General features: G+C 39.3%; 3 protein-coding genes across 3 annotated transcripts in view; 1 reads left to right on the forward strand and 2 right to left on the reverse strand.

Moving 5' to 3' along the window:
* The window catches only part of Cxadr (CXADR cell adhesion molecule), a 54,486-nt gene extending 49,198 nt beyond the window's left edge, over positions 1–5,288 (forward strand). The window contains exon 8 of the mRNA XM_090348008.1: positions 4,908–5,288. Coding sequence (XP_090204134.1) covers positions 4,908–4,949 — 42 coding nt within the window. The 3' untranslated portion in view covers positions 4,950–5,288. The remainder of the gene's footprint in view (positions 1–4,907) is intronic.
* Positions 5,289–5,389: 101 nt separating this feature from the next.
* On the reverse strand, positions 5,390–25,774 carry Btg3 (BTG anti-proliferation factor 3). Its single transcript, XM_090348021.1, has 5 exons — positions 25,519–25,774; positions 21,434–21,611; positions 13,837–13,974; positions 9,264–9,471; positions 5,390–6,063 (listed from the first exon to the last, which is right to left on the reverse strand). The coding sequence occupies exons 2-5, from the start codon at positions 21,604–21,606 to the stop codon at positions 5,824–5,826; spliced, it is 759 nt and encodes a 252-aa protein (XP_090204147.1). The 5' UTR covers positions 21,607–21,611; positions 25,519–25,774; the 3' UTR covers positions 5,390–5,823.
* LOC150069570 (large ribosomal subunit protein eL42-like) lies at positions 15,192–16,522 on the reverse strand. The gene is made up of 2 exons (XM_090333273.1): positions 15,847–16,522; positions 15,192–15,769 (listed from the first exon to the last, which is right to left on the reverse strand). The coding sequence occupies exons 1-2, from the start codon at positions 16,119–16,121 to the stop codon at positions 15,709–15,711; spliced, it is 336 nt and encodes a 111-aa protein (XP_090189399.1). The 5' UTR covers positions 16,122–16,522; the 3' UTR covers positions 15,192–15,708.
* Positions 25,775–25,951: the final 177 nt, after the last annotated feature.

The following is a 25,951-nucleotide window of genomic DNA, read 5'->3' on the forward strand; positions in this document are numbered from 1 at the left end:
AGTAGACCCAGATGATTCTTTTATTAGCTTTACGATCTTGTGCAGTATGAATGAGTTGCTATTATTGCCAATAATGCTTTTTAAGAAAGCATTGTTGTATATCAATAATGTATATTTGTGAAAATACTTCCATAGGCTATTATCAGTATATCACATTGTATTTGTATTTACTAAATCCACTCAAGTGTTTTGTAAAAATGTTTGATTTTAACCTCAGCTAGGAAATAAAGCCTACCATAAAGACAAGAATAAAATGTACAAATAGTAAAGTAAAATCACACACACTTGTCAACTTTTCCCTGCTTCTGAGAACACTACTGCTAAAAATTTGGCACTTGTTTTTCAGACAATATGGACATAATTTCCCAACTTCTGATATTTTGCTTTCTTTCATTACATATTTCTAACTTTTCATCTGTTTTTGATTACTTATTTTTGTTATCCATGTTGTTGTTGCAAAACACTCCCTGAGTACTTTTCTAGAAGTATGGGTTTTTTTAGTCAAGAATATACATTTTTGTTGTTGCTGTTGATGATCGTGGCATTAGAACACCAGGACTGGGTGCTAGAGCTCTACCACTTTGAGCGACAGCACCACTTCTGGTTTTCTGCTGTTTAATTGGAGATAAGAGTCTCACAGACTTTTGTGCCCAGGCTGCATTTGAACTGTGATCCTTCAATCTCAGCTTCCTAAGCTGCTAGGATTACAGGTGTGAGCCACTGGCGCCTGGGTAGAATATATACTTTTAAAAGGTATAACTTCTCTTTAAAAACTCACAATATTCAGAGAGCAACTACTTCTTCCTCACAGACACCTAACAATAATGGGAATTATTTTTTAATTAAATTTACTTGTTTTAACCAATTTACAACCAAAATATATATATCTATAGGGCTATCATGTGATGGTTCAACATACACACACACACACACACACGCACACACACACACACACACGCACACACACACACAAATACATGGTGTGTTAAGTTTAAACTGGACATTATTAATCTTATGATTGCCAAAGTAAATGTATTTTAGTTTAATTACTAGTCAAGTTAATAATTTACTATGGCATCAAAATTGTGAAGAAATGGCCCGACACAGTGACTCATGCCTGTAATCCTAGCTACTCAGGAGGCTGAGCTCTGAGGATCAAGGTTAAAAGCCAGCCTGGGCACAAAAGGACCTGAGATTCTTATCTCCATTTAACCTCTAGAAAATGGGAAATGGGGCTTGGCTCAAGGGTAGGGTGGTAGCTTTGAGCTGAAGAGTTCAGGGACAGTGCCCAGGCTGAGTTCAAGCCCTATGATCCACACACACAAAAGAAAATTGTGAAGAAATTATATATTAAACAACTGATAGAAATGTTTTTCACCCATTATTAAATTTATATAAAGTTTATATAAGTATGTGTACACACACACACCCACACACACACACAGTTCTAGCCAAGCTACAACTAAGTCATACCAGTTGGCATTTTATAGAAGTATTATTGTAAAGGTGATGTATAGAGGGGTTGCATCACTATGTCAGGTAACTATTCCATTTCTTTCTGGCCATTATCACTCCTTCCCTTGCTCTCTCCCAGTTATCCCCCCAATCCCACCCACAAGTGGTACATAGTGGCCATAGTGGTCATGTGTCATTTTGGCCATGGTGTCTCATGAGTACCTTTGCCAACAGTATTTCAAGTCCTTTGAAATTTAAGCAAACGTCTTCTGTGATTGTATTTGTAATTTCTACTACAAGTCCTTTCTATAGTTTCATTGAGGGTAGAAACTAAGTGGATATTTTCATTTGTACTGTATATATTCACGAAATAAACATCAAACTACCCTGTAGGAGTGATTTGGCTGCTACAGGTCATCGTGCTTTGAATAAGGATTAAATAAGGATTAGTGTTTCCATTTTGGTGCTTGAGTTATAATTGTAAGTAAAAAGAAAACATACCTGGAAGATGGGCTGATGCTATTAAGTTGGGGAGTTGATGATTTTCTGCAGTGAAGAAGGTGCATACATTTTAAATAGGAATTACATGAGCCCTCCTTGTAACTTGTGCTGTTTGTAGAGCTTTCCAGTACAGTATCATTGCCAAGGTGCTATCTATAACAAAAAGACATTATTGCATTCTCCTCAAATCCCAGGATATATGGAAAGATCTTTGGCACAAGGAATATTGTCATTGTGTGCCATATTAAATCATCAAATATTTGATAAGAAAAGTTTGGGCATCACTATTATAACAAGATGTGTCATCTTTCCTGTGAGCTACTAGCACCTGGAAACACTTTTAAACTGTAGAGACTTGCCTGGTTCTGATGTCACTGTACTGATTTTTAAGTCATGTACAATGGAAACGTATTTCTAAGACAGAATACCTGTTTATTACTCTGAAAACTTCTTTCCTGGTGGCAATCTGCATAACAAACAAGATTCATTTTAGGAATGTGGTGGGGTCTTGAAATGTTAATTAGGTTTAGTTTGAATTTCTGAACTCAAGTAATTTTCACATTCTAGCTCTTTGGTTGTGAGATTACAGACATGTACCACTATGCCCTAAGATCTATTCAAATCATCGCATTAAGGCACTAGTGGTTTACACTTGTAATCCTAGCTACTCAGGAGGCTGAAACCTGAGAATTGCAGTTGAAGCCAGGCTGGGAAGGAAGAGTCCATGAAGACTCTCTTCCCACACATAAAGTGAGAAGTGGCACTGTGGCTCAAGTGGTGGAGTGCTAGCCTTGAGTGAAAGGAGCCCAAGGTACAGCAGCCAGGTCCTGAGTTCAAGTCTCAGGACAGTAAATACATAAAAAAGAACTGCACTATCCCCTATGTTTATTTTGTAGAACTGATGGATTTGTGGGAAACTGGTATAAAGTTGGAAGGTTTCAAGCACATTTCTTTTTCAAGAGAGCATTTTTATTCATCATACAGACACATAAGAACTCATTAAAAAGTACTTCAGCTCTTCCCTGGTCAGTCAAGGGACAATATCTGAGCTATCCAGTTTTGAGACTACTTTATTCTCTGTTAAACAAAATATGCATTGGCTATTCTTGCATTTAGCAATTGATCTGTTCCTACTTATTACATTCTTTGTATATAGTTATATTCGGAATAGACCTATCCACATTTTTATCATGGTAATGTGTTCTATTAGGTTGTGTTACAAATATGTTGCATATTTATTACAAGTTGGGAAAACCTGAAGCAGCAAACTCATTGTAAGCAAGGATGTCAAGCTCACGCCTGTAAATCCTTAGGAAGCTGAGGTCTGAGGATTATGAGACTCATCTCCAATTAGTTGCTCAAAAAGCTGGAAGTGGAACAGTGACTCAACTGGCAGTGTTATCCTTGAGCACTAAAGATCAGGGACAGAGCCCAGGCTCGGAGTCTAAGCCCCAGGACAGGAAAAAAAAAATTATTTTTTCATCAAGGTACTGGAGGCTGACATCCGAGGATCAGTTCAAAGCCAAACTGGGCAGGAATTTCAGGAAACCTAAAGTGGAATTGTAGCTCAAAGTGGTAGAGTGCTAGACTTGTGCAAAATAGCTCAGGGACAGTACCCAGGCCTCAAGTTCAAGACTCATGTCCAATCAAAAAAAAAAGTTTAAGGTCCAATACTTATAAATCCTGCTGAGAGTTGATGTTATACTTTCACAGTGAGCTATACCTTTGTGAGTTTTGCTCTGTCTGTGCTTTATTCTAAACTTCAGAAGTTTTAAAAAAAGATGTCAACAGGTTGCCCAATATGCAATTAACTTTTGGAATAGCCATGATCATATAATGAAGAGTTAGAGGAAAGTGTGGCTCTTTACATTGAACAATTTAAGATAAGTTTAGAGATGAGGGACTGGGAACACGGCTTAGTGATAGAATGCTTTCCTAGCATGAATGAAGCCCTACATTCATTTCCTCAGTACCACATAAACAAAAGCCAAAATGGCACTGTGGCTCAAGTGGAAAAACACCAGCCTTGAGAAAGCTCAAGGACAGTGCCTAGGCCATGAGTTACCTGGGACTGGAAAAAAAAGTTTAAAAGATGAGGGTGATGGGAACTTACCATTAATGTCTGTAGCTCCCCCTATAACCTTGTCAGGAGGCAGAGATGAGTCACAGTTCTGAGCCAACCCACACCAAAAACTCCCTTGACACTCTTATTTCCAATTAATCATTAAAAAAGGCCAGAAGTTGGGGCCAGGAGTTTGGCCTAGTGGTTGAGTGCTTGCCTAGCATGCACGAAGACCTGGGTTCGATTCCTCAGTACCACATACATAGAAAAAAGCCAGAAGTGGTGCTGAGGCTCAAGTGGTAGAGCTCTAGCCTTGAGAAAGTTCAAGGATAGTGCTCAGGCCCTGAGCTCAAGCCCAGAATTGGCATTAAAAAAAAAAAAAAAAGGCCAAAAGTAGAGGTGTGATTCAAGTTGTAGAGCACCAGCCATGAACCAAAAGAACTAATGGACAATATAGAAACAAAAGCCATATAATGAGTGACTGTTGTCCTTAATGTACTATTATCTCTCATCTCTTTTGCTGTCCCTTGGTTATCTTATATTGTTACAGTATCTCACTTTGTTATCTGATATATTGGATATATTTGTATTTGGTTATTTGAAATTGGATAGGGAAGGGGGGAAAACAAGATGAGGTGTGGGCGTGGGGGGGAGGGAAATGTGGACCAAGGCATGAGAAAGGGTATCAATGTATGTGAATTAATACACCTTCTATCTGGCGAATATAATGTAACCCTTCTATTAATTACAATAAAAAATATATGAAAAAAAAAAGAACTAATGGACAATGTCTTGCCTGAGTTTAGCCACAGCATCAACACCATAAAAACCCCAGAACAAAGTTACCACTTACCATATTACAGATGTGTCTCTCTTTTTCCTTTTGTAGTTGAAGCATACTTACACGACTGATGGAGCTACAGTGGTATAAGCATGAAGGACTACTGAAGAATATGAAATGTGCTATTTGACTTTACTTCCAAACTCTAGTATGAAGACTTAAATATTTTTTTGAAAAAACAAAAAAGCAAAAGGAACAGATTATAGAGCTGCTGCAAGAAATGTTTTATTTATAGTATAAGGCATATAAATCAAATGGCAGATCAAATTACAATGGACTAAATTCCCAGTGAGAAAAAGTCTATGTATAATGACTTTGATAGTTAAAAGAAATTATATATTTATATTTTAATCAATTATCACTATTAGACTTTTTTATGTCTACTTTGGTATCTGACCTTTGGGGAAGGTATGGTTAATAAAAAGCTAATTTTTTTGAGGGAAATTTTGAAATGCTTTTTTTCTTTACTAATACCTTAGATACGCCTGCTTTTTTCCTTTTTTTACATAAAGAAAAAACACACATTGCCATGCCTCAAACTACTTTTTATTGCAACTACATGATTTTACACAATTCTTCTAAAACAATGACATAAAATAGATTTGCTGTGTATAAATAACTTACGTAGTCTCCCATAAAGTAAATGCTCAAAGGTGCTAGAACAGATCGTCCACTTCTACAGTGTTTTCGTATCCAACAGAGTTGATGCACAATATATAAATACTCAAGTCCAATATTAAAAATTCAGGCACTTGACTAATAAAGTTTCTCAAACTATATCAATTTATCTAAAGTGCATATATACTTTTTAAGAAAGAATATTCAATAACATTTCTAGAAAAATAAGTTTGATGGTTTAGTCCATCTAACTTCACTACTTAGGAGTATGAACTCTTAACATGTAATGTGTTATAAGATATAGTCTATCTTTTGCTCAACATTACACCTTCAAAATCAAAAGGAGCTAGTGAGGTGCTAACATATGAGGATTAATCCAGTGATTTCGATCACAATGCATTCCAGGAGGAGGGACCCATGTCACAGGTACTGGGCGATAAGATTTATTCTTCCTTCCTGGATTGGGATAACCAAATGGAACAGGAGGAGGATAATGATTCTGTTGGCCATGCCCTCGGTACATTCCAGGCTTCTTTCTGGGTAAAGGCTGCCACACTGGAAGAGGTGGGAATATAAGCTCTGAAATCTGTAGAAAAGAACACAGTTAATTCAAAGGAAAAACTATTTATATGTCCAGTAAAGCCTAAGTGACCTAAAAACAAAAGCACTTACCTATGCTCCTAAGAGTAAATCTAAGTGAATTTCCTAAGGTCAAGTCTAAATATGTTAAAAATATCATTCATAATAGGTACTCAGTGCTTTTTGGGAACAAACGAGGAAATGAACGAACTCAAATGTATTTATAAATGACTTCACCCAGAAAAGATCAAAACACAATGAATGGAAGCTTACTGAGTCACTTAGTGAACTTTAAACACAAGCAATCATGCCCCACTGAACAATAATAAAACCTCAGGAACAGAAGCCAGGTATTCTACCAAAACTTTCCAGTTCACTGTGTTGTAGCCAGTTTAGTTTGAGAACAAAAGGTTTTGATTATCAGTAAGGTAGGCACATCAAGTTCACATTATTCACAATCTTCTTATCCTAAATTTTAGGCCTCTGCTCAGAACACAGCACCCTGTAAGTTTCAGATTTCCTGATCTCCAATGTGCTCTTCCAGTTTTATTACGTTCTATACAGCATTCTACTAATGTGATGGAAAACACAATGAGTAGAAGGGGAAGTCCTTGTTCCTATCAGACTAAACTACCCAATTACTGTCAGAATATACCTGAAGATACACTATGCATGCTGTCTTCATATATATACCTATACTTAAAATACAGACACACATATTAATCTATAAGTCCAAGTACAAAAACATATACAAGCATATATTTTAATTTTTATTGATAAACAGTAGTAGAAGTGATGCCTATTTGGGCAGATACATATGCAACTTTGGAAGTGTTTTTTAAAATCTAGCTCCTTCACATTCTTGCCAATATTTGGTTAAGACTATTTAATTTGGAAAAAGTAGTGTTTCATTGTGGTTTTACTTTGTATTTCCCTGATGATAAGTGAGGTCAAGCACTTTATATGTACAGGCATATATTTTTTTTCTTTTTTTTTGTTGGTTGTGGGGCTTGAACTCTGGGCCTGGGTGTTGTCCCTGAGCTCTTTCAACTCAAGGCTAGTGCTCTACCACTTGAGCCATAACACCACTTCCTACATTTAAATTTTTATTGGTAAATATTTTAACTTTAGAAGTGTCTTTAAAATCCAGCTCCTTCATATTCCTGCCAATATTTGGTTACATTAAGACTATTTCATTTGGAAAAAGTAGTATTTCATTGTGGCTTTACTTTATATTTCCCTGAAGTCAAACTCCTTTTAATGTGCTTATGGGCCGTTTACATAACAACTTTTGCTCACTTCTAATCTGGTGGTCTTTTACCATCTACTTTGAGACGCGTGCACGCGCATGTGCGTGCATGTGTGTGTGTTGGTCCTGGGGCTTGAACTAAGGGCCTAGGTGCTGTCCCTGACTTTTTGTGCTCAAGGCTTGTGCTCTATCACTTGAGCTACAGCTCTACTTCCAGCTTTTTTTGGTGTTTAATTGAAGATAGGAGTCTCATAGACTTTCCTGCCTGGACTGGCTACAACCCATGATCCTGAGATCTCAGCCTCCTGAGTAGCTAGGATTAGAGATGTGAGCCACCATTTCCCAGCAAAAGCAGGACATATTTTGAAAGTGCATCCCGAATATTCTGTCATAGGCTATGACTTGCTTGCTTGTTCTGTTAATGGTTTCTTTTGATAAACAAAAAGATGCCCAATTTTGGTAAGGTCTGATTTACCTACCGTTTTTCTTTAGTGTTTTTTATGGCCCTCAAAGGAAATGTTTGTATACATCAAGATAACCAAGTTATTTCCTAGCCAGTACATGCCAGTACTAAGGCTGAAGCAGGAGGATTCCAAGTGAAGGTAGACTAGAATATATAGCATGGTCAAGGTGCAGCCTGGGTTATATAATGAATTCTATCTCCAAAGAACAATAAATATAGATATTTACCTATATTTCTTTGAAAAGAGTAAAAGATTTTACTTTTTTACGTGTAAGCCTATGATCTTCCTCAAATGTTTTAGCTGTTAGCTCTATTTTCTTTTTTTTTTTTTGGTCAGTCATGGGGCTTAGACTCTGGGCCTGGGCACTGTCCATGAGCTCTTCAGCTCAAGGCTACTGCCCTACCCCTTGAGCCACAGCACCACTTCTGGTTTTCTCTAGTTGGAGATAAGAATCTCATGGACTTTAGTGCCCAGCCTCCTGAGTAGCTAGGATTTACAGGCGTGGGCTTAGTTTATCTTTTTCTTCAATACAGATTACCCAACTATTTCAACACGAGTTCTCAACAACTTTTCCCACTAAATTGTACTGGCATTTTTGTGTACAGTATATTAGGGAAAGTGACCAACCATGCATATGTGAATTTATTCTGGACTTTCTAGTTTGTTTCAGTGTTATATTTGTGAATTTTTTTTTTTGTCAGTTGTGGGGCTTCAACTTTGGGCCTAGGCATTGTCCCTGAGCTCTTCAGCTCAAGGCTACTGCCCTACCCCTTGAGCCACAGAGCTATTTCTGGTTTTATAGTGGCTAATTGGAGATAAGTCTCACAGGCTTTCATGCCTCTATGCCTCTAATCATATAAAATAACTTTTACTGAAATAAATTCCAGGAAAAGGAAAGAAAGTGTATCTAAGTGTTCTCTGGTATGTAGGTATGAAGTAAATGGATTTGTAAATGCATTCCTGTTAACTATGTGACTCATAAAGCAAATGGGAATGATTTGGCTTGAGTAAAAACGCCAGTGAAGTTTCTCTTTTACTATTGAAAAGGGATAGAATAAGAAGTTGTTAAACTTAAAGGTAAGAAATGAAAGCGTTGAAAGCTGTAAAAAATGAGCGGCAATTTTTAAATAAAATAAAGAATTTAAATTATAGGAATAATGTGTCATAATAACTTTTTTTATTTTATGGAAGGAGGCACATTAAAAAAAAGACATTTATCCCAATTACTGAGTAGTAAAGCAGATCTTTGATAAAGTGAGTCTCAAGGACAATTTATATAGATATAGATATAGATATATAGATATAGATATAGATAGATAAGATAGATAGATCGATAGATAGAGGATAGATCAATCTGTCGGAGGGGCAATTTCCTCTTAGTGCGAGAAAGGCAAGAACTGAGACTTAGCATATTAAATCAGAATTTTGGGCAACATAAGTAGGACTATCCAAAGTATCTGCTAAATTCTCTAATATATGGAATTTCATGGTTACCTGGTACACAGGACTTGGAGCTGCAGCCACCAAAGTAGGTTTCACTGCCACTTCCTTACTTGTTTCTTCATCTGAAGAAGAGGATCCAGAATGATAATCGGAGGTCACCTTATCGAGAGCCCTGGAAACTTTCTTGGAGATCTCATCCTTGTTCTCATCCTCATTTTCAAAACTGGCAACAATGAATGCATTGTTTTTCTCTCCATACCTAAGTATATATAAGTTTTTTTTAAATCTTCAACAAAACAAGAAATGTCCATAACCACAATTAAATAGGCCCAAACAAGTCACTGCGCCAAGTTAAAGGAACTATCTGAGAATTGGACTCTGAGCATTATCCTAAACCAGTTCCATGTCAGTTGATAAGGCTGTAATTGTATCCTTCTGGTCTACATAAGTGCAAATATAGGTGACCCAACTATCTTCCTCATTATAGAATAGTTTTCTAATGTGTTTCTGAATGTCCACTGTAATGTATATAACCTGGAAATTCAAGTCATATATTAACTAGCTATTTCCCTAAGACCTACTTTTACCACCTAGAAATTTTGGGGATAATTGCTCATTTGTTACCTTAATTTTTAAATAAAAGTAAGTGAGCAAACCTTTTTATCATTCCAAAACATTTTTTGAAAATTTATTTTAAAGAAAATTAAATGTCAAAATATATAGCCACTCTATAGACATGTTTTATTACATAGACTAATATGTATCTATGACATATAAACCCTCAGCTTAATTTTAATTATGTTCTAAACTCTAAGTGCCAATGATTGTATATAGAGATTCCCTTCGTGAATACTTGTTTGTTAATCATCATTTGAAATAGGATGTAAAAATCAATGTTAATAAATTATTTAATAAAAAAATATATAACCATGACTGCTACTCAACAAAAAAGGAAAATAAATTCTTCAAATAGATAAATTAGCATACAATCAGCACTAAAAACCAAATATTTATACTACCAAGGAAAATATATGTTATTCAAGTAGATTCAACAAATAAATATTATTAAATAATGTCTAATAAATGTTAAGACAAAGTAAATTTAGTTAAAGAATCAACAATGGATAACTTTTTTTCCCTTTTTCATTATGTACTGCTAAAACATAAAGACTAAACAAACCAATAATGCTCCTTATAAAAAAAGACTACAAAGGCTAGGAGTGTGGCCTAGTGGTAGAGTGCTTATCTAACATGCACAAAACCTTGGGTTCAATTCCTCTGTACCACATACATAGAAAAAGCTGGAAGTGGTGATGTGGCTTAAGTGTTGAGAAAGCTCAGGGATAGTTTTCAGGCCCTATCTTTAAGCCCTAGGAGTGCCCGCCCCCGCTCGCAAAAAAAAGGGGTTAGGTTCATGCAGTTACTTAAAGTACCAACATGGAAGCACATTCATTTTTCATTATTGGCCATTACCAAGTACATGAAATGTTCAATTAAATAAAATGTTCATATAACTAAAGTTTTTATCTTTTAAGATTTACTTTAAACATTTAAAATAATGTCCAAAATGCATATATAATTGGACTTCTTAAACATGGATATAAATTTTTTCCCCTATAATTTAACATCCTCATGTTATCTATTTGTGTAATAATATAATCGGGTCCACTTTAACTTTTCTCTTGTCTCTCTGACATTAAAAAAAAGTTTATTTTTGTTTTGTATCTCTGACTTTTGTGCATTCTAGGGAAGACCTCTGCCACTGAGTAATACTTCTACCCTCCGAGCAGCCCTCTTTCAAATGCTGTTTCTAATTATTTTATGGATTGAAATGCAATACAACTTAAAGAATATGTGTTAAATAAAAGTCAACCAGGAATGATGGAAGGGGTAACACTGATCCAGATGCACTGAACTTTTTTTTTTTGTCAGTTATGGGACTTGAACTGGGCTTCGGTGCTGCCCCTTGAGCCACAGTGCCACTTCAGTGATTAAGTGGATATGAGTCACATAGGCCTTTTAGTGCCCGGGCTGACTTTGAACCATGATCCTCAGATCTCAGCCTTCTGAATAATTAGGATTGCTGGAGTAAGCCACCAGGCATGGCTGTATTGAACTTATAAACTGATATATTGAATTGAAAACCCCTTGTGTACTACTTAAAATTTTTTTAAAAAGGTAGGAAGTAGAGCTGTGGCTCAAAGTTGTACAGTGCTAGCTTTGAGCAGAAAAGCTTAGGAACTGTGCCGAGGCCCTGGGTTCAAGTCCCATAACTGACAAAAAAAGATTAAAAAAGTAAACTGTGATGGGCACTGGTGGCTTATATATGCAATACTAGCTACTTTGAGATCTAAGAATAAAGGTTCAAAGCCACCAAGGGCCAGAGACTCCTTGGGACTCAACTACCAAGAAAACTGGGTAGAGAGCTGTGGTTGAAGGGGTAGAATGGAAGCCTAAAATAAAAGTCTCAGAGATAGTGCCTAGGCCCTGAGTTCTAGTTCCAGTCCTGCAACTGGACTCAAATAAAAAGGTGAGCAATTTAATACACTAGCTTTGTGAGTTACTTCTTATAAATGAAGGTTTTCTGCCAGTGTTCAACAGCACAGATTAAAGTAAGTCCCCATAATCTAAAGCTGTTTGATCTGAACAGACCTGAGTTGCTTATTTTCATTTTTCTATTGGAAAAAGAAAGTGTGGAACAATTGCCACTTCTATAAACTTGTGACTTTTACATCTGAGTTTCCAAAACAATAAGTTTAAAACAATGCTGGCAAAATAGGTAGTCTTCTTTAGAGGTATTCTTGGTAAAATTTAGGGGAAAAATACTGTTTTTTTTTTTTTTTGGTCAGTAGTAGGGCTTGAACTCTTGGCCTGGGCATTGTCTCAGCTCAAGGCTAGCACTACCACTTGAACCATAGTTCCATTTCCAGTTTTCTGGTGGTTAACTAGAGATAAGACTCTCATGGACTTTAGTGCCCAGGCTGGCTTTGAACCAAGATCCTCAAATCTCAGACTCTTGAGTAGCACCAGCACCTGGCTTAATACTATGTATTTTTAACATTACATATTTTCACTTACACCTTCACTGCTGAAGTTTTTGTTTCTTTGCCAGTCCTGGGTTTGAGCTCAGGGCCTGAGCACTGTCCTTGGGCTTTTCTCAAGGCTAGAGCTCTGCCACTTGAGCCACAGCACCATTTCCAGCCCTTATCTATGTATGTGGTACAGAGGAATCGAACCTGGGTCTTTGTGCATGCTAGGCAGGCACTCTACCACTAGGCCAAACTCCTGGCCCCCACTACTTAAGTTTTTAAAGGATATGACCATCTCTAGAGCAAAAGGTTGGATTTGCATTAAAAAGTAGGTTTTCCTTAGTAGAAAAGAAGTGAGTTAATTATACCTCAAAACAAAGGAGAAATACCCTAAAGGTATAGCAATAGAAAATTGTTATAGGAGGGCTGTGAATGTGGCCCAGTGGTAAGAATGCTTGCCTAGCATGCACAAAGACCTTGATTCAAGTCCTTGGCACCACATACATAGAAAAGGTCAGAAGTAGTGCTGTGGTTCAAGTGGTAGAGCTCTAGCTTTGAGAAAGCCCAAGGACAGTGCTCAGGCCCTGAGTTCAAACCCTGGCACTGGAAAAAAAAAAATCCTTTTGAGCTGGGTGCTAGTGCCTTCAATCCTAGCTACTCAAAAGTCTGAGATCTAAGGATCACAGTTCAAAGCCAGGTACCATGAGGCTCTCATCCCAAATTAACCACTAAAATACCTGAAGTGGCACTGTGGCTCAACTGGTAGAGTGGTAGCCTAGAGCTGAATTCAGGGACAGCGCCTAGGCCCAGAGTTCAAGCCCCATGACCAAAAAAAAGAAAGTTATAGGAGGTTCATGCCTTTTGGTTCATTCTACTCCTTCCTAGAAATGTCACTTGCTCAATTTTATTTTTTACCTCCCAGTTCAGCTTTTCAGTAGTCTTTATTGATCCTTAACATAGCCATCGACTTTCTCCTATCAACTATCATACTTGGTACAATTCCTAGTATAATTAAGATTATTTTACAAAATTGCTTACTCTTTTTTATTCTTTATTATACTTTGAACTACTTAATAGAGATTTTCATTCTGAAAACCTTACAACTTAAGGGTTCCTAGTCTGCAATGTTAATAATGCAGATGAAACAGATTTCATAGGATAGATAGATTTCATTATAAAAGAGTGATCCTATCACTCTTATAGAATTCTGTGAGATTAGTAAATTTCACTCAGCTACTTGGAAACCAAAATAGGGGAGAGACTAAAGATACTAAATATTATCTGGAATTAACTTGATGAAGGGAAAGTTTACCACCATTAAAGTAAATGATTTAGAGGAGTCTGGATTTCAATGTTCTACTTCTGGTTCTAGAATAAAGTTCTTGGCAATACTCTAGGAGAACTTAGCTCAGTTTCTGAGTTTCTCTGGGTATCAAACAGGAATATAACTGGCTATTTCTTTACCATCACCTCAAGAAGATTATTTCACATATTTTTTGTAAAAGCCAAAACACCACTCCAGGCTGTAAAGATACATAGGAAGACCAAAATACAAGAATATTTGGCAAAATCAGCTGCCAAAGTTGCAAACTCACCGACAACACACTTCACATGGGTCCACCCATAGTGTGAGCTCTTTAGGCAAGCCCAGATCACTGTACAAGATACAGCTGTTCTCACAGGCTTTCAAGACATCAGGATCAACTCTCTGAAACTTATTGACACGAATGCATCTGCAACAAAGTACAGTTAAATTATGGCTTTGCTTAAATCTACCTCACAAACATCATTATTTGTGAAAGTGAGTAATCATAATAAAATATCTTGATGGAGAACATGGAAGCATATTTATCCTAAGACAAGAGTAAATATGAATAGGTAAAGGGCAGTATCAAGACCATTCAGTCTGTTTCATGTACCTGTATAAAACCAGAGCAATCACTGGAACTGGTTCCACCTCAATTTACTTATTACTCAAAGCCTACTTGACTGTATGCATATACATATTAAATGAGTGTGGAGATTAAAAAGCTTTATGAAATTAAAATTCCAAAAGTTCTGGTTTTTGTGGGTTGTTCCTTTGTAACAAATCTGTATTAATCAAAAGACTTTAACTGGTAATTTGGGGATTATTTTTGCAGAGTTTAATGTCATTAACTTTTTTCTAGATCCTAGATAATAAAGTGTTAAGAGGAAATCCTATGTCTCATCCATAATTGTTCTAAAAGCACAGAATCAGTCAAGTACAAAGAAACAACTATATCATGTGCTTATATATCTGTGTGGCTGGCTTTGAACTGTGATCCTCAGATCTCAACCACCTGAGTAGCTAGAATTACAAATGTGAGCCCCCGATGCCCAGCAAAGGCTTTCTTTTCTTAAACTAAACAGCTACTCAGGGCTAGGAATGTGGTTGAAGTGATACAACATTTGACTAGGGCCTTGATTTCAAACTCCAGTTTTGTAAGAGGGAAAAATTCTGTCAGAATTATGTAAGTCAGGTAAAGAATACATTTCTTTCTATTATATCCCAGTCCCCCCACCCCGCAATTTCTAAGGTTCATTTTTGACATTTTAATGTTGGACCTGGGTGCAGTCTCTGAGCTCTTCAGCTCAAAACTACCACTTTGAGCCACAGCACCACCTTCCCGTTATGTGGTGTTTAATTGTAGATAAGAATCTCATGGACTTTCCTGCCTGAGCTGGCTTGGTGATTCTCAGATGTCAGCCTCCTGAGTAACAAGGATTACAGGCGTGAGCCACCTGTACCAAGCTCAACAGTTAAGAAAAAAATAAGTGAAACCCAGATCACTGGCTTTATTTTTTCTCAAATGTGAAGCTAAAAAGCAAGTATGTCAATATAAGTTAACTAGTAATTACACTATAAAATAGTATAATTCTAAACTATAAAATAGTATAATTCTTCAGTTCTTTAAAGACTAATGTACTATTTCAGCTGAGGATATAGCTTAGTGATAGAGTACTTCCTTATCCCCAGAAATGAAAAGTATAGAATAATATGTTATGTAGTTGGCTGTTTTTTCTTTTCTTTTCCCAGTACTGGGCTTGAATCAGGGTCTGAGCACTGTCTTTGGGCTTTCCTCAAGGCTAGTGCTCTATCACTTGAGACACAGCACCACTTCGGCTTTTTCTGTGTATGTGGTACCAAGGAATCAAACCCAGGGCTCCATACATGGTAGGTAAGCACTGTACCACTAGGTCACACTCCCAGCCCTGCAGTTATTTATTTTTTTTTAAGTTGACTGATTCCAGTTCTCACTGAAAAACTGAAATAGTTCTAATTATTTAACAGCTAATAAATGTTTCTAAAACATAATGCAAATGTGTACTAGGCCACAGTTTGGGTTTTTTTTTTTTTTAATCTGACCTCAAGATTTTACTGTCTTCATAAAAAAGATGGAACTTAGACATCAGGATGGTACTGTCTTCATAATAAAAGTTGTAACTTAGAACTGGATCACCTGCCCCTTTCTCTTTTTATCTCCACCCAGTTCAAAATGTTTGCATCTCTTCTTTTTTTTTTCATTTTTCATATTTCTTTTTTTTTCATTTTTCAGTTTTATTATATTGTAATGGCGATGCACAGAGGGGGTTTGCATCTCTTAAATGCTAGAGTTCTCTTAGATCTACAGTTGGGCTCAACACATTCAAGTTGCAGTACAATCTTCTTTGTAGTCTTAGCTTTTTTCCAGAAAATTGGCTTAGTCTGACTGCCATAGCCACTCTGTTTTCTGTCATAAGGACACTTTCCCTGGGCATAAGGAGAATCCTTGCCATTCTGGTATTGTGTTACTTTGTGAAGCTGGTGCTTGCCACACTTCTTACAGAAAGTCTGGCAGGTTTTTGGAACATTAACCATGATGGCAGGAAGTCTGCAGCAGCTAGGTCACCATTTTATAAGTGCTTTGCTTGTATTAAACCCTTATTTCCCACAGCCATCCTTTGAGTTAGATACACTACATTCACTGTAAGAAAAAAAAAAAAGGCAAAATTTAAGTAATGTGTTCAATATCACCCACTACGTCCAGGCCACCAGACTCGGAAGTTCATGTGATTTGACTATCTGACTATACCCAGGGTTAGGGTATAGCTCAGAAGTAAAACACTTACCTGACATGTGTGAGGCCCTCGGTTGAATCCCTAGCACAAAAACAAAAACTTCACAATATTCTCTGTCCACCTATACCTATCTTAATAGCATTATTAACAATAGCAAATTCTGAGTGAAAAAATGCGACATGTGTGAGGCCCTCAGTTGAATCCCTAGCACAAAAACAAAAACTTCACAGTAGCAAAACCTAGATACATAAGGCCATATAGTATGATGTTAAATGAAAGGACCTCCAGGACATAGAAACAAAAGCCATATAAAGAGTGATTGCTGGGGGCCGGGAGTTTGGCCTAGTGGTTAAAGTGCTTGCCTAGCATGCATGAAGACCTGGGTTCGATTCCTCGGTACCCTACATACATAGCAAAAAGCCAGAAGTGGTGCTGAGGCTCAAGTGGTAGAGCTCTAGCCTTGAGAAAGTCCAAGGGCAGTGCTCAGGCCCTGAGCTCAAGCCCAGGACTGGCAAAAAAAAAAAAAAAAAAAAAAAAAAACTGATTGCTGTCCTTAATGCACTACATTATCTCTCATCTCTTTTGCTGTCCCTTGGTTATCTCATATTGTTACAGTATTTAACCTTGTTATCTGATATATTGTATATATGTGTATTTGGTTATGGGAAATCGGATAGGGAAGGGGGGAAAACAAGATGAGGGCCAGGGGTAGGGAGAGAGAAATGGGGACCAAGACATGAGAAAGGGTATCAATGTTTGTGAAGTAATGCACCTTCTATCTGGTGAATATAATGTAACCCTTCTATTAATTACAATAAAAAATAGATGAAAAGAAAAAAAACTTCACAATATTTTCTGTCCACCTATACCTGTCTTAACAGCAATTATTAAAAATAGCAAATTCTGAGTGAAAAAAATGCTTAATGGTATGACTCTTTTTAGTTTTGTTAATAAGATCATCCCATGGTACAGAGCCTTAGAGAGTCATGGAGAGTAAGCTGGGCGTCCTAGTTTCTTATGAGGATAAGATCTCAAGATCATGATGTGAAGCCATTCTGAGCAAGAAAGAGACTCTTACTTCCAAATAACCAGCAAAAAGATGAAAGCAGAGCTGTGGCTCAAGTGGTGGAGTGTTATCTTTGAAGAAAAGCTAAAGGACAGAGCTCAGTACTGGAGTTCATTTTTTTTTTGTCAGTTGTAGGACTTCAACTCTAGGCCTGGATGTTGTCCCTGAGCTCTTCAGCTCAAGGTTACCACCCTACGCCTTGAGCCACAGTGCCACTTCCAGTTTTCTGGCCGTTAACTGGAGATGAGTCTCACAGACTTTTTAGTGCCTGGGCTGGTTTTGAACCATAATCCTCAGATCTCAGCCTCCTGAGTAGCTAGGATTACAGGCTTGAGCCACTGCACCCAGCTAAGCATATATCTTAAATATATCTTTTAAACATATTCTCCACAGGAGTGATGAGTGATGCTGATTCTAAACTTAAAAGTTATGTGTGAATATACTTAGGCTCTGTTTTACCATATATATATATGTATAGTGCTATTTTTCACTCCACACAGTGACTACTTATACATTATCTACTTACTCTTCAAAAACAAGATTTTAAAATTTGCACAAATATAGTCTATCATTTATTTAACGTTGAGAGTTCTTTCCAAGTTTTTGTAATTATAAAGAATAAGAAACATCCATATTCATACATATTTCCTTATCTGATTGTTTCTAGAATTTTACTGTAAGAGACTTCATGTTAAAAAGGTAAAAATATTTTCACTGATGTTATATTACCAAACCATCCCCCAGAAATATTTGCATGTACCGAAGGGAAACAATTTAAATTTATAAATGTTTCAGATGAAAAAGAATGCCTCAACCATCAAGGGACCCTCAATCCTATATTATTATTTTTATTTCTACTGCAAAGCCTACAGATTTTACTCCAAAGTTGTATAGTGATTCTTCTGATCATATGCCAATATTGTTTGACTACCTTTTCAAGTTTTTAGTTAATGGAAATGAAATTGTACACGGACTGACCTTGAAATATTTAACTTGACTGAGCCTCCTTTTTTCAGTAACAGTAGCTTAGCACTTCCAAATACTTCACCCAATGTCAAATAGATCACAGTAAAAAGCCTCAATAGCTCTAACTCACAAAAAGCTGTTCTATTAGATACAAAGATGTACGGAAAAAAAAATCAAATGAGAAAATGAAAAATGAGTCATGCTTACATTAACATCTACATTTCTACTTTAATTCAAGTCATTCTCCTACTAAAACCTCTCCTTGGATAAAAATGAAGAAAATACAGCAATTACCTTGATTCTTAACTTGTCAGTAGAAATGTAAAGCTCCTATAGTTTTAAGCAAATGACAAACATTTGCTTCTCATCTTCCTCCTACACTTGTCAAATAGTCTTATACTAGCAGTAGCTTAGTGAGAGAAAAAGTCCTTTTTTTTTTTTTTTTGGTCAGTCCTGGGCTTGAGTTCAGGCCCTGAGCCCTGTCCTTGACTTTCTCAAGGTTAGAGCTCTACCACTTGAGCCTCAGCACCACTTCTGACTTTTTTCTATGTATGTAGTACCAGGGAATTGAACCCGGGTCCTTGTGCATGCTAGACAAGCACTGTACCACTAGGCCAAACTCCTAGTCAGGAAGTTCTTTTTACAACAAGGTACTGGTCATTCATCTGTGAAGAAAACTTGAGGGACAACAATATGCACAAATAAAAGGGTTTGTGTGTTGGGGGGGTGGTGGTCATGAGGCTTGAACTCTGGCCTGGGAACTGTCTCTGAGCTCTTCAGCTCAAGGCTACTGCCCTACCCTTGAGCCAAGCCCCACTTCCTATTTTTTCTAGAGGTTAACTGGAGATAAGAGTCTCGGGTCCTTTTGTGCCTGGGCTAGCTTTGAACCTTGATCCTCAGAGCTCAGCCTCCAGAGTAGCTAGGATTACAGGCATGAGTCACCTCGCCCGGCTAATAAAAGGATTTTTATAGTTGTGAACAACTGTTTCATTTTTACCTTTGTGTGCATGTGCTAATACTGGGACTTGAACTCAGAACTTCGTGCTTTTACTTAGCTTTTTCTCTCAAGGTTGGTGCCCTACTACTTGAGCTACAGCTCCACTTCTGGCTTTTTGATGACTAACTGAAGATGAAGAGTCTCACAGACTTTTTTTTTGTCTAAGTTGGCTTCAAACTGCAATCTTCAGATCTCAACCTCCTGAGCAGCTAGTATTGCAGGAATGAGTCACCAGCATTCAATGTCATACTGAGTTTTTACAGTTACATCCACAAATGGAAAATACAGCAACGTGTAGCTTTAGGAGATTCATAACTACAGTTTCTAAGTACTGAGATATATACTAGAGACTAGGCATGCCAGGGCAGGTTTACTTCAAGCTGTAATGTAACTTATAAAACAGAGTACAAAAGACAGCTCCAAATAAGAATTATCTACCTTCTTAGTGCCAAAACAATGATGTATAGAAAGCTTATAAGAATTTGGAGTTAGGAGCAGGGAGAGTAGCCTAGTGGTTTGCTTAGCATGCACAAAGCCCTTTGGATTCTACAGTACCACATACTCAGAAAAAGCCGGAAATGGTGTTGTGGCTCAAGTGGCAGAGCACTAGCCTTGAACAATAACTGTCCAAGAACAGTGCCTAGGCCTGGGTTCAAGCCCCAGGATTGGTCAAAAAAAAAAAAAAGAGAAAGAAAAAGAATTTGGAGGTAGACTTGAGCTCAAATTCCAAAACTAGCCAGGCACCAGTGGCTCACACCATAATCCTAGTTATTTAGGACGCTGGGATCTGAGGATCATGGGTTTAAGTTAGCCTAAGCAGAAACACTTCAATCTCTTGTCTCCAATTAAGCACGAAAAAATAGGAAGTGGAGCTGTGCTCAAGTGCTAGAGCTCTAGCCTTCTGCAAAAAAGCTCAATGACAGTACCCAAGCCCTGAGTTCAAGGCAGCCTGGTTAGGAAAATCCATGAGACTTATCTCCAATTAACTACCAAAAGCCAGAAATGATGCTATGGCTCAAAGTGGTAGAGTTCTAGCCTTGAGCACAAAAGCTCAAGGACAATGACTAGGTCTGAGTTCAAGACTCAGGACTGGCCCAAATCAAACTAACAAGATAGCATGTAATATGGAATCTCCTTTTATATACAAGAATTATTTCCTCAAACCCTTATATAGCCATTTATGGTTGATGAGGAGTCTTTAAGAACTGTGAAAAGCTCAAAGCACTTGCGGTGTAGTAGTGTACTCATTCAGGAGCCGGACTACAACCAGCTCCTATGAGCCTATGGCATGGCCTCCCAAGACTAAGTAGCAGGGCTCCATTGACAAATACCTGTAATTTATTTATTTGCCCAGGACCTGGCACTGTTCCTGAGCTCTCTTTTTGCTCAAGCCTAGTGTTCTACCACTGTGAGCCACAACTCCACTTCTGGTTTTCTAGTGATTAACTGGAGATGAGAATCTCAGGGATTTTTCTGCCCTGGTTGGCTTTGAACTATGATCCTCAGATCCAGAGTAACTAAGATTATAGGCAGGAGCCACTAGGCTGGGCCAAATACCGACATTTAAAAATGAATAAGAAGGCCGGGAGTTTGGCCTAGTGGTTAAAGTGCTTGCCTAGCATGCATGAAGACCCGGGTTCGATTCCTCAGTACCACATACATAGAAAAAAAAAAAAGCCGGAAGTGGTGCTGAGGCTCAAGTGGTAGAGCTCTAGCCTTGAGAAAGTCCAAGGACAGTGCTCAGGCCCTGAGCTCAAGCCCAGGACTGGCAAAAAAAATAAAAAATAAAAATAAAAATGAATAAGAAGAAAACATACAGCCACCCTGTATTTTGCAGATAAAATTGTGATTGGCATGGTCTAAACAGCCTTCATTTCTGTAGCCTCAAATCCATTCCAAATTTGAACTATCTTGTCACTTAGTCCAATGTAATTCTTTTTTCTAGGGGTTAACTGGAGATAAGAGTCTCAGGTTGTTTTGTGCCCGGGCTAGCTTTGAACCTTGATCCTCAGATCTCAGCCTCCTGAGTAGCTAGGATTACAGGCGAGAGTCACCACACCCAGCTTCCAATGTAATTCTTTACCTGTAGGCCTGTCCTTTCGATGGTTTTTCTGGATACCAGTGATTTTTGTATTTCTCTTGAAGTATCAGAGTCAATTTCTCAGCAAACATCTCAACTGCCTCTTTTTTCAACTTGTCATGTTTTCGAACCAGTCTTGTGAAAAAGAAGACAACGGCAGCAATTTCATTCTTCATTTTCCCTGCAAAGATAAAACATGTTTTCTTTAAAAAAACAAAGTATAAAAGCTAGAAGATGAAGTTCTGCAAAACAGCAGCCCTCCTTACAGATTCTTCTCCTCCTTCCAGTTTTATCTTGTGCTTCACAGGCTCATATCTGGAGTTGGGAACAATCATCATATTTAGGCCACAAAGACTTATTATAAAATACTGCCTGAGAATCATTGCACTTATCTTTGTGAACATGGAGTACTTTAAATTGTTGCTTCTGACTGAAATAACATTAAAAGATACCACACAAGAACCATAATGATATACAGGCTTTACTATACATTTCAATATTTAGATACAATAATTAAACTTTAAAATGATTTGAGCAACCACACAAAAAGATGTTTTGTAGAGTCACTTTGGAAGTTACCATATTCTTCAGTCATTCGACATCTTACCTCTATGCCTAAGAAAAATGCCTACCCAGAAAATTTGAAGAGAAATGGTCCTAACAGCATTATTCCAAACAGCCAGAGTCAGAATAACCTAAATGTGCATCAACTAATGACTGGACAAATATAGTGTGATAACACAATACAGTGGAATATTATTTGGTAAATAAAAGGAATGAAGGGGGGCCGGGAGTTTGGCCTAGTGGTTAAAGTGCTTGCCTAGCATGCATGAAGACCCGGGTTCAATTCCTCGGTACCACATACATAGAAAAAAAAGCCAGAAGGTGGTGCTGAGGCTCAAGTGGTAGAGCTGTAGCCTTGAGAAAGTCCAAGGACAGTGCTCAGGCCCTGAGCTCAAGCCCAGGACTGGCAAAAAATAAAAAATAAAAAAAAATAAAAGGAATGAAGGGGCTGGGAGTTTGGCCTAGTGATAGAGTGATTGCCTAGCATGCAGGAATACCCGGGTTTGATTCTTTTGTACCACATACATAGGAAAGGCAGGAAATGGTGCTGTGCCTCAGAGCTCTAGCTTTGAGGAAAGCCCAAGAACAGTGTTCAGGCCCTGAGGTCAAGCCCAGGACTGCCCCCTGCACCCCCGCAAAAAAAAAGAATGAAGTAGGAGGAACACTTAAAAGACCCTATGTTACAGGCCAGAGCTAGGCACAAAAACCCCCCACATATTACATGATTCTATTTACATGCAATGTTCAGAATAGGTAGGTCTATGTAGATAGAAAACATAGTAGTGGCAAGGAAAGAAGTGAATGGAAGAGTGATACTCACAAGTTTAAGAATATATCCTGGGACAATAAAAACGTTATAAAACTGAGTATTGCTTTTTTTTTTTTTTGGCAGTCACAGGACTTGAACTCAGGGCCTGGACAATGTCTATGAGCCTCTTTTGCTCAAGACTAGTGCTCTACCACTTGAGCCACTGTGCTACTTCTGAGGAGTTTATTGAAGAGCAGTCTTGCAGACTTTCCTGCTCCAGCTAGCTTTGAAACACTATCCTCAGACCTCTTGAGATTCAGGATTACAGACCTGAGCTGCTGGTGCTAGCTTTAAAACTGAGTATTGTAGTAGTTGCAAAACTGTGAGTATACTAAACTGTGTATTTTAAATAGGTGAATTATATGGTATGTGAATTGTATCTCAATAGAGCAGTTAAATATAAAAAAATTTAATACTGAGTTTCCATAGATACTCTTTGAGAAACAGCTACAATTCCCTAAAAGACAAAAACTCGTGATTATCAACATATATTAAAAGAGTATAACTCCAAGATCACAAACAGAAAAATCTAAAAGAAATAATCAGATATTCAGTTAGACTTTGGAATTGCCTCAAAGAAGGAATATTAAAATGGCAGATCTGATGATTTATCATTGATTAACCCATAAAGGCAACAAAAGTTATCCTGGGATTGTTTTGATATATATTCTGTCTTTGCTGGATGAGCTCATTCATTTGGCTGGCTCCAAGTAACTTGGAGTTATTCAGATGCAGCATCCACTAAGCAACATCACCTTTTTGTGAGCCAATTATTAAAGGCATACAGCCCTGGCTAAGTTTAGTATAAAGATCAATTATCTTAGCAAGCCTGTGTTCCTACACATTCAAGAAGTTAAGGCCAATTCTGTTAGCTTTCTTTTCTCACATTGTTCCTTAAGTCTCTATGATGTGATTTCTTAATTCTGTATGCACACTCAAACAAGGGACCTCACTGTGAAATAAATTCTATATAGTTATCTGAGAGGTGTGTTGGCAGCCACACTGATGCTGGACGGGAAGACACCCAAGCCTTTTCTTCTGGAATCCTATGCCAAATTCACTTTCTACTGCTAAACTACCAGGAACTGAGAGCAGGTCTGCACACAACAGTGTGTGGGCACACACACAACTTTAGTCCACTATAACTGTTGTACAATCTCCTACTGAAAAAGCCAAGCTAATTCCACTTTATAAAACTATATTTACACTCTCACCACGGTATGATGGAAAAGAAAACCCACTGGTATTTAGTACAATTTAGGAAGAAATTTGCTGATGGAACCACACTAACCACCACCTCACTAAAGAACACAGGGAACCACAGTAAAGAAACTTACACACTCCTCGACTATGTCATTCTCTTTATTCATGAAGTATGTTGACTATGTGCTACACATATCAATCAGAATTTGGGCATTTGCTTTTGTTTGTGGTTTCATATCAAAAAGAAAAATCAAGAAAGGAAGGAAAGAACCACTTAGTGGCTGTTTTTGGTTGTAACACAAGATGAGTCATATGGACTTTATTTTTCTGTTTGAAGGAATGATGACTGGAACAGCTGAGAAATTACACTCCCTCCCCTTTGCCCCCAGTACCAGTATTCTAGGAGTACCAAAAGGTTTAAAAAAAGAAAGAAAAAGCCAATAAAGACCTAGGGCATCTTAAGTAGCCCCTTAAAAAAAGCTCCCATTTTAAATATTACTTGGTGACGTCATTCTGGGACACAGTCACCGCCCAAAGCTGCTCCTCAAGTTCTACTTTGTTCCTTAGTTCCCGGGCCTTGCAGAGAGGAGTTGGTAACTTTGTAGTTTTCTCTCTACCGTTCCTATTAAACAAGAATTTCTCTCCTGATAAATGTTCCCATGGTTGGGGGCGGGGGAGTGGGAACACTAGCCCGTGGGAGGGGGGGGGAGTGAAGAGTCCTTGAGCAGTCCGGGGCAGCGTTCCAATGCCGGATCCTGACCTGGGGGAGCTTAGAACTTCCCAGGGTCCGAGAGTCGGGACTTTCTGAGGCCATTCAAACCTGAGGCCAGGCTGGGGTTTCAGGGCTCTAGGTGAGGATGCAGCGCACATCCCCACCCCGGGTCTTGGGAGTAGAATAAGTCTGCAAAAGCCGAGGCCAACTTCTGCAATCCTGGTCGGCCCCAGGTTGGGGGGTCGGGAGTGGGGGGTTGGGGAGGCCCCTGAACAGCTGGAGCCCAACTCCCAGCTGTCGTCTCGCTCGCTCGCACGCACGCCTAAGATCGGCTGCATCCGGGGGTGGAGGCGCACTCCTCGGCGGTCCTGGGTTCGAGACCCAAGGCTTCTCCAGTGGCACGACCCTTCAGGCAGCATCTCAGGTCCCGGGACCCAGCTACTCCCCCGCCCCGACACGCCGCGAGGGAAGGGCTGGCACGGAGTGGGACGGAGCCCGCTGCCGAGCCCACCCTGGGGGCGGGACGGGAGGCGCCGTGGAAACGTGGCAACGGCCTCGAGGAGGCAGCGACTCCCCGCCGCCCCGGGCCGGCCGAGGGTCCCGCGGAGAACGACGCGCGCCGCCCCCGCGCGCCCCGGAGTCGGAGCCCGGGTCCCCGAGTTCGATTCCGCATCTCTCTCCCTCTCCCACCATCGCGGCCCTCCCGCGAGTGTCCGACGTGGCCTCCGGGCGCCGGACCCCCCCCACCTCCCAGCCCCGCCATGACCGCCCCCCTCACCCCACCCCGCCGGGTCTCCTCACCGCCGCGGCGCCGCTGCTCTCGAGCTGCAGATTCCGAGGACCTGATGGTCTCCCGGCCGGGAACCGAGGACGCCGGGTCGGCAGGGCCCTCTGCCACACACCCTGGCTGAGCAAGCCCCGGAGCTCGGCTCTCGCCTGCTCCCGCGCGCGTGCGGCTCCCGCGTCGTCGGGCGTCCGAGCGCGCGCGGAGAGCTCCGACCGACTGACGGGACTGACTGACGGACTGGCTGGCGGGCCGACGGGGGCGCGCACGAGCGAGCGCGGTCCCGAGGCGGCGTGCGAGGGGCTTGAAGGCCCGGAAAAGGGGAGGGGCAATGACCCGGGAAAGGGTTGGCGCCGCGAGGGATCCACTCGCGCGCCTGGGGGAGGGCGGAGCAAGGGGAGGGGCGCCAGGATGACCACGCCCCCTAGAGTGCCCGCGGCTGGGAGGCGG

This window comes from Megascapheus bottae, chromosome 1 (genome assembly GCF_031878675.1).
Source record: "Megascapheus bottae isolate mThoBot1 chromosome 1, mThoBot2.hap1, whole genome shotgun sequence".
Taxonomy (NCBI): domain Eukaryota; kingdom Metazoa; phylum Chordata; class Mammalia; order Rodentia; family Geomyidae; genus Megascapheus; species Megascapheus bottae.

What these genes read in the sequence shown, in the direction of transcription:
- LOC150069570 (XM_090333273.1), bottom strand. Translation starts at nt 16,121, where the DNA reads ATGGTTAATGTTCCAAAAACCTGCCAGACTTTCTGTAAGAAGTGTGGC. An exon ending in AAGAGATGCAAACCCCCTCT is followed by an intron (nt 15,770 to 15,846) that starts GTGCATCGCCAT and finishes AAAAAAGAAGAG; the next exon opens with ATGCAAACATTTTGAACTGG.
- Btg3 (XM_090348021.1), bottom strand. Translation starts at nt 21,606, where the DNA reads ATGAAGAATGAAATTGCTGCCGTTGTCTTCTTTTTCACAAGACTGGTT. An exon ending in TCGAAAGGACAGGCCTACAG is followed by an intron (nt 13,975 to 21,433) that starts GTAAAGAATTAC and finishes ACTTTGTTGCAG; the next exon opens with ATGCATTCGTGTCAATAAGT. An exon ending in CCATGTGAAGTGTGTTGTCG is followed by an intron (nt 9,472 to 13,836) that starts GTGAGTTTGCAA and finishes ATATATACTTAG; the next exon opens with GTATGGAGAGAAAAACAATG.